The sequence below is a fragment of the Ruditapes philippinarum genome, unplaced genomic scaffold (genome assembly GCF_026571515.1).
Source record: "Ruditapes philippinarum isolate M1 unplaced genomic scaffold, ASM2657151v2 ctg19597_1_1_1_1, whole genome shotgun sequence".
Taxonomy (NCBI): Eukaryota; Metazoa; Mollusca; class Bivalvia; order Venerida; family Veneridae; genus Ruditapes; species Ruditapes philippinarum.
This window is the reverse complement of record NW_026867140.1, coordinates 1-9,253: the sequence shown is the minus strand read 5'-3', so window position 1 is coordinate 9,253 and position 9,253 is coordinate 1. Positions and strand designations below refer to the sequence as shown.

The 9,253-nt window shown below is 32.1% G+C and overlaps 1 protein-coding gene across 1 annotated transcript; it reads left to right on the top strand.

Moving 5' to 3' along the window:
• Nucleotides 1–321: 321 nt before the first annotated feature.
• LOC132734985 (heat shock 70 kDa protein 12B-like) lies at nucleotides 322–5,272 on the top strand (the record flags this gene model as incomplete). The annotated part of the gene is given in 5 exon segments (XM_060721891.1): nucleotides 322–452; nucleotides 895–992; nucleotides 3,602–3,928; nucleotides 4,375–4,593; nucleotides 5,116–5,272. Coding segments are annotated over 3 exon segments (697 nt in total), but the record flags the coding sequence as incomplete, so codon positions are not given.
• Between the last annotated feature and the right edge of the window lie 3,981 nt (nucleotides 5,273–9,253).

The following is a 9,253-nucleotide window of genomic DNA, read 5'->3' as shown; positions in this document are numbered from 1 at the left end:
GGATTTTCTGCTTAAATTTCTGCTTAATTTCCCGTGTGATTTCTGCAGACGGATAGTCTGTGCTTAAGGTTACCTTAAATCACTAAATCGGTACAATAATTACTTCTCCGGTAATCATTATTAGTACAATATTTTAGTTTTTAAATAATATTCTTTTGTAAGTTTTAAATATATAATATCAGATTAAATTCTTTCTGCAAAAAATTAATTATTTATTATTATTAAATTTATAACAGGAGCATCACCTTTTAAACTTGCCACGTTCAATCAATATGCCATTGTAGAATTGGCTCGCGCATGAGCGCAGATAAACTAGGAAGTGTAATTGCACATTCCTTAACTGAAATTTTTAATGTAAGATTTCATTGTAATAGGAAGTGAAAAGCAAAACTGTTTGTTAAACTTAGTTTAGATATATTACCTGATCAAGTTAGATTTTAAAGTGTATCCATGTAAGTACTATATCATATTTTCGTTTTATGTAAAATTCATATTATGTTATGAACGCTGTATTTTTAAAATTTATAAAACATCAAACATGTATGTATTTGATTTAGCGTACTTGTATGTGATTCAATACTGATTCGTTTTCAATTATCGCCTGCCGATTTAACCGGAATTATTTCTTATATCTTTGTTTGAGTGTGTATTTCAGTAAATGAGCAAATTTTTCTATGGAAGTTTAGTTGTTGTTATGCCCTTAAATGTGTAGTCATTTTGTTCAAAATAGAACTATATTTTAGACGTTGCACAGCTGTTTTACTGTTTAAGTAATTAAAAAAAATGCTATTCTATTAATATGTATATTGATGATTACACCGTAAATATAGTGCACGTTAAATGGTCTTATCAAGACTAGTGTAACGTTCATTGACGTCCTTTCGTTATTTAAAGATGGACAATTTGTAAGCCAGAGCGATGACGTATTGAAGAATTAATCGCATTTTCTCGGACCTTTCCGTCAATGTCAAGGGAAGGACCTCGAAACAATAGTAAGAATACACAAAATAAATACGGTATTTCGGTCTAACCTACACTAAGAAACTTACCATGACAACAGAGAGCAATTTAATGCTGGTAGTTATATACTTATTATATCTTTCATAATGGTTGTACAATCGAAAGTATAAAATGTCTGCATGTTGATATTTATTCAGGTTTGGTTATAATTGCACATCAGTGGGCATTCTTAAAATATGATTGTCAGTCATTTTTCATTATCATAATTTTACTGAGTAGTGGAGGACAGCACTCTAGACGAGTTTTTTCCTTCTTTGTCTATATAAAGCAGCCATCTTGGATTTTGATTTTGGGAGCAGTCAATTTTCGAGAGGATAGGTTTGTTTGGAGAGGTCATTTAACTCATTTTTATGATAAGTCATACTTTGCTTAACAAATTACTGAATGTTCAATCCTATAGCTTTTTAAAATCTCTTACCACTATAGTATATGATATGTAAAGCAATGACGTTATAGTAGTAATAAAAGACAACAAACTAATAAATTATTCACATTTTATTATCATAACATTGACATTTTGATAACATTAATGATACAATAACTCTTCAACAGCCATATGGAAAAGACGCACAACCATCTCTCACTCTCTTATGTATAAAAATACGTCTTTGAGTCAACAAAGCTCTGCATAGTTTTAACAATCCTACACTGTTTTGTTTGGGTCAGTGTTAAAAGTTTAGCTTGATCACGGTCTTTACATATTTTATGGTACATGCAATCTGTTACCGTTACAATTTCATTTGACAAGCGATGGTCAGTTAACATCCTACACACATAGTTTAATTTAAACCTTAAATCGAATATTATTTTACCTGTCTGAAGTAAGTGTTAACATCTTGGCTCCTTGCTATTAAATGAAGAAAACTGAGATTTTCCGATAATTATTTGAAGTGCACGAACCTAATAGAGAACAACAGACATGTGTTTCGTAACTTTGTGTTTGTAAACATTTGCTCAATTATACTTTTTACAAGTATCTGTGTATATATTATTGTCAATTCTATTGTTTTATATTAAGTAAATGATTAATTAACGTTTTGCGGAACAAAATGAATAAATGTTCATTAATAATCATATTATTTGTGAAAAACATAAAAAATATCGTCCTTCCCGTGTTTCAATATGAGTGATATGACACAATAGTGGCACTTACGAACGGTAACACCGGGTTTTGTCGGATTGAGAGATGGCATAATCTGGTTTATCTTTACTAGTATTAAAAATATTATTTCATGAAATACAGTTGAACTTTGTGACATATTGAGATTAATGAATCCATTTCGCCTAATAGATTCAAAGCTCAAATCTACGGTCATATAGCCGAAACTTCACAACTTCAAGACTGAAACCATCCCTTAATTGGGACTCCGTTTGCAGTGGATGCAACACAGATTCATTCTCATGACGGGGACAGGAAAGATTTAAACGTTACGGGTTGCATTTCGTAACATATCACCCTCGCCCTAGAAAATTACTCACACTGCATACAGCAAGACAAGCTCTCATATATAACACTAAGCGGACAACCCTACGTATTAAATCGATATTGAAAAAAATATTATTTTCTTGTCTCATCACAGAATTATATTTTAAACGTACGTTACCTGTTTGTTTATGGTGTGACCAGTAAGAAAACGTCCCCGCAAATGATGCGTTTATAATCAACCAGGTATTATTAATAATAATTTTGACAGGTAGCCAATGAGAATACAGTATTTCTACAACGCTCGCGTGTAAAAAATATTAATTTTATCATAACGTTGTACATTAATTTACTTTCCATATTTTATGTTATATATTGCTTAATTAAAAAATATTTTGCTGTTCTTATTTACCTCAAAATAATCAAACACGCTTAATTAATCGAATTGCACATTTATATAAGATATTATTAACATAATATTTGAGATGGGTTTAACTCACATAGTATTTGATTTTGCCGGACGCCGGTAAAATCAATATCCAATTAATGTCAGTCGCGATAGATGTTAACTGTCTGCTGGCTATTCAATGAATGAAAAAAAATGTAATTTTTCCGATATTAATAAAAGAAGGAAAAAACTCGTCTAGAGTGCTGTTCTCCATTACTTTACTGAATAAGGCTTCATTTTCCTTTGGATGACAAATATATACATTCGTTATACATTATCAAAGATTACACATTGAATTTCTATTTTTGTTTGTATCCAAAACTGTGTAGTAGAACTGCATTTGATCCGTATTATGTCCGAGGTTTTTAATGTGTAAAACACGAGGTGTCCGATAGTTGAAATTTCCTTCCTTTTAAAAACCTGACACTTTTGGAAGCAATTTTTATTCTATAAATGTATGTATCAAATTATACAGATATACATGTAATAGAATAATGACGTAAAGTTATCATCTAAACAATTTTTGCCTGGATGTGTAATAATCTTTTTTATTTTTATAAGGTAGAAACAAACCCATAGGCTTGCAAATGTAGAATTTTCATTATAACCAAATTAGTTATCTACCTGATAGTCGCTGTCGATTGTAAATGTTAACGTGAGGAAAGTAATAAATTGTTTAGATTAAGCAGATAGCTTTTATCTTTCACCAGGCACAAATGGCAACTGGTTCATCAAAGGCAACTTATGTGAAGCAACGGTTAATTGTTACTGCAATTGATATAGGGACAACATTCAGCGGCTGGGCATATTCTACACTAAATGAACCTGAGAAGGTTTATGCAAATCAGGCATGGTTTGCTGGCGATGGATCCCTTGCGTCTCTAAAGACGTCATCTTGTCTTCTCTTTTCACCGGAAAAAGAGTTCAAATACTTTGGTTATGAAGCAGAAACAGAGTTTGTACGCCTAGTTGGAGACAGTGAGCAGCATGGCTGGTATTATTTCCGAAGATTCAAAATGGCATTGTTTCACGACCAGGTAAGACGTTTTCAAAACTTTAAAATTTTAACGTAAACATTTTAAGTGATTTTTGTTCATATAGATCTGTGTTCATATTATAAACAATATTGTACATAATAAGACGATCTCAACAAGCATTCATATGATTTATTTAATTACAAATTTTGCTTTATAGACACAGTAAACTTTAACTAAACTTTACATAACAAATGGATAAACCGTTTTTTCTTTTTGGATTAACAGTAGTTTTTGACCATACCTAATAAGTATGCATTAAAAAACAAAAACAATGGAATATAAATTATATATTTAGGAGCATTGAAGTTGAGCAAATTCCTGATGTTTAAATCTGCGCAAACTTTGAAATTCCTATTGCTTAAAAACATAAAGAAAGGAAACTATATAACTCTAAGTCTGGAATATATTAAGGATAAACTACTTATGCGGAACTTTTCTTCTAACAGAAATTGAATCGATATACTACAATCGAGGACATATCAGGAAGAAAAATGCCAGCACTAGTGGTCTTTGCTAATGCTATAAAGTTTCTTAAGGACAACTTTACGGCAACAATTCGGAATAGGGTACCTAGTTTTAAGAACACTGATGTGACTTATGTTCTAACTGTTCCTGCTATTTGGAATGATATGGCGAAAAGATTTATGCGAGAAGCAGCAGTTGAGGTATTTCTTACTTTCTTTGGAGGAATACGATCGTTTGCCGCGTTGAAACGTCTTGTCATTGCATCGCTCTAATTCTGTATCTTATTTTTATTTGCTCTAATGGGATTCTGGCCGTTAGTGCTGGATTTGGTAAGGTCTGTGTTCAGTAAACGTCATCTTTCCTTGAACATCTATGCTATATTTAATGAGTTTTACATTACCATCGCCTTCGCTAAGTTGATTCTTGAGGGCGTTTAAGAATCACGGCAAAATTCAAAAAAAAAAAAGTTGCAGGCTCGTTCGTGGACGGAACTGGTTACTGCAATATGATCATCAACGCCCGCCCTAGCATCCGCTTATTATAACATAATTCAACAGTTTCAGGCGTTTACATTTTTGGACTATCTTTAAAGATTTCGCGTTAACTTTAATGAAATAATTTAATTGTGTTGCCAATATACATATAATAATATACATTCATTGCATATGTAAGTTATTGTACTCGACAATGTTTTGAAAACGTGGTACTGTTTTGCAATTCAGGCTGGGATTCCAAATAATCAGCTGGTAATTGCACTCGAGCCTGAGGCAGCGTCAGTCTGGTGTCAGGGATTAAAAACAGAAATTCAACAATGCGACGAAAGGAAGGCCTTTGGAATTTCAGCTGTTGGCACACGCTATATGATTGTTGATTTAGGAGGTAAAATAACCTTAAATTGATTTAGGTGGTAGAATATAATACTTATAAAGAAAGGAAAATACTTTTTGAAAACTAATACAAGGATATATTGTGCAATAAGAGTAAATATTTCACCATTATATCGGCATCATTTTCCCCCGATGTCTCCCATTTTCTTCCCGATATTTCCTGTATGTATGAGTACACAATGCGGATGATACGTGACAAAGATCGGACATTGGGCTCAATCGCTAGGATAAAGTACTAAAATAGACTGAGGTAAAACTTAGTTACATTTAATGGTAAATCTATATCTAAAAAATTGCAGAATCCGTGTATATATACATATATGGTCCTGTTATTGTTTACTTTGTAGCAGTTGAAAAATGTTTTTTTTTTCTTTTGAGTACAAAAGGCGAACAGGCACATGCTATACAGTGCTATCCAGTAGTAGTATCTTTATTTTATTTTCATCTCATCATTGCATATACATGATAAAGCATACATATATCTTTTAAAACAAAATAAATAAATGCAATGCCATTCCATATGGAATTTTAAGAGATGGTCGTGAGAAATTGCATTTAAATCGAACAGTTTATCTATACTAAGCATGGAGTTAAAATAATATACAAGAAAGACATAAAACAATTATTTCTAGTAAAACGTATATCAACATAAAATAAAAAGCACGAATATCAACATCGGATCACATGCATTTTAAAGGTTTCTGACATATAATAAAAAAATATAAGGTAATAAAAAGATGTGTGAAACATTCCACATACACTGTTATATTTTATTTAAGTTTAAAACGACGTCTATCTATAAATATTTGTACAGGTTTTGGCACAATATCTTATTTCTTTGATCTTTATTGGAAAACAAGTAAGTATGTTTATTAGAATCTTGCATTTCACAGAACAAACTATCATGCTCAATTGCTCTACAGTACAAATCTACTCTTAAATCATCATAAACCTTACAATTGAACAAAACATGTAATTCATTTTCAACTGAGTTATCGTTACAAAAAGGACAGATTCTATCTTCTATGCTCAGACCCTCATAACGGCCGGTCTCAATACGAATCGGCGAAACTCCTAATCTACATTTACAAAATGCTGACCGATGAGAAGGCGGCAATATCATTTTACAGTACTGTTCGCTTTTATACTCAGACTTAATCGTATTATATAATCGTAACTTATTACGGCCTTGCCCAGACGGCCCAGTGTCATTGTATAAGCTAGTTTGCCGTTCAGTAATAAAATTATTGAAGGACACAGACTCAGTAATTTGTACAAACGTTCTAGCAATGGGATTGTGTAAAGATAAATATACATTCAAATTATTCTTAATTAAAAATGATTTTATATGGAAAAACCAGTTCTTACATGTACAATTAGCTTATTATATGCCAAGAGTGCAATACGTTTTGTAAATTTAGACTCTTCCATATTTGCTAACTTTGACCAATACAAAACAGTAAATTTCCATTGACGGACTATCGGTGGCTTCCATCATTTCATCAGCAAGCCCAACATTTGGTGTGTACTTGCCAACACCAAGAACGAATCGCTGTGCCCTGTTATAAATCGCGTCAATACATAAATATGCACGATGTCCTCATAAAGGATCATTGTATAGCACTTATAACAGGCCAAACTATTGTATCATATAGTTTCGTGAAAACATTGTATGGAAGACTACCTAAACTTTTAGATTTTGCAATAAGTACACCTAATGCCCGACTTGCACTCTGTGCCACAGTCTTAACAGTAACTAAGAGATCCAAATGTTCATGAAAAGCAACACCCAAATAGATACGAGTATATCTATCAACATATGCTAATTTACTGGAACCGCATTTGAATTTGTACGTTGCGCGAACTACGGAATTTGGTCTAAAATGGACAATATTGCTTTTGTTGGCATTAACTTGTATGTCATTTGTACAACACCAATTACTTGAGGCAGATAATACTAACTGAAGGTCATCTGCGGATTCAGCCAGCAATACAACGTCATCAGCATACAACATTATACAGACTTTTTTATCATCGATCTGTACTTCAATCCCAAACGATTTGCAATAAATTGAGAAATCGTTTATGATGAAATTAAAAAAACAGAGGAGACAATATACAGCCTTGCCTTAAGCCACAGTCTACATCAATCCAGTCTGTTTTATATGAATTTACCCTTACACAAGCAGAAACAGAATTGTAAAGGGACTTAATAGCTGTTAACATTTTACTTCTAATACACAATTCAGCCAGTCTGTCCCATATAATATTTCTATTTATAGTATCATACGCTTTCCTAAAATCGATAAAAGTAGATTTACGAGATTTTTTTCTGGTATCGAGAATGGTATGTAAAGACATGATATGATCAGTCGTGCTTCTGTTTTTTCTAAAACCATTTTGCTCGTCTGTAATGATATCATTAGCTTCTGTTTATTTGGTGAGTCTACTATTTAAAATTTGACAATACAGTTTATACATAGATGACGCCAGAGAAAAACCTCTATACGTCAAAGGGTCTCTTTTATCAGTTGTAGACGATTTATGAATAGGGTTAATTATACATTTAGACCATAATGAAGGAACAATACCTTTACCAAAACAAATATTAAACAATGCACGAAGAAAAGAAATAGAAACATCGTTATTTAACACTTCAACGGGAATACTATATATACCACATGCCTTGCCTTTATTAGCAGATAATAAAGATGTGCGTACTTCTAGCAGTGATACCAATATTGTCAATATTATCAACAGATATTAAAATACGTGTTTAGCAACGAGCTAAAATCATTTTTCCATCTATTGAGAACAATATCAACATCATTTGATATAGACCCGTCTGGAATAACTACTTCCATTGGAATGGGATTATTGGTTTTAACATTAACACCTATTTCACCAAAAGATTTCCAAAATTTCACAGGGTCAATATTACATTCATCTACTAGCTGCGTTTGTAAAGAATACCAATGTAAGCGCTTAGCTCGTTGTACGCGGTCAAATATTTTTCTTTTGTTTATATAAACAGTTTTAAAAGACCTCTTCTCACTTACATCAGTGCATGATAACCATGTTTTTTTCTGCAATACAAACATTATTCCATAAATCAGTAAGTTTATCGGACCACAATGGTTTACCAGGACGGCGTCTTTTGTTGCTAGACCCGTAGTGTATATTTTTATTTGGTAGCTTACTATACATAATATGAGTGACAATTCTACACCAGTCATCGTATACCACGTCAATCTCCGATTGTGTCCGGAAACCAGTTTCAAGTTTGTTTAGAAATAGTCTCGTTCACAATAATAATCTAGTATTAAATCCTTAGGCACATTTTTAACGTCAAATTTTGTGAAAGATTGATTATTAGAGTCATTACCTGAACTTTCGTTAAAATCGCATTATAATAAAATGTCCCATGACAGAAGCGAATGATCAGGCATTGTACTCGAAGCTATAGCTGAAATAATACCAGTCTTGTTAATAAGATCAGTCACTGAATTACATTAAACTTAGCAAAATCTGCTAAATTATCATGGCATACAAAGCAGTAATCTACTTCATCCATGAATACCTTTACACCTCTTTAAATTTGCTTAATTGGCGATTTACAAAGATTTTATACATTTACGAGATAGTTTTTTTTACATCAGTTGAGTTAATTGCCTGCAATCTTTTTAAAGCATTATTGTTTAAGGTCAGTTAAAGAAAATATATGATGTTTATTCATATTTCCATAATAAACGGAAGTGCACAATATTTTAAAAAAAATGTTCGCAGAAGTGTCTTTGTAAATTAAAAACTGTATGCACCTTTAGCAAGAATAAAAGACTGGCAATTTGACAAAGATAAAAATAAATATGTGTGCAAGATTATAGTTGTTTATTTTCCAAAAATCTTGCTGGTTGCCAGGGGAACGTTTCCTTTTGATGGTGTACTGAACATTTTTGCAGTGGTTAAAGTTGAT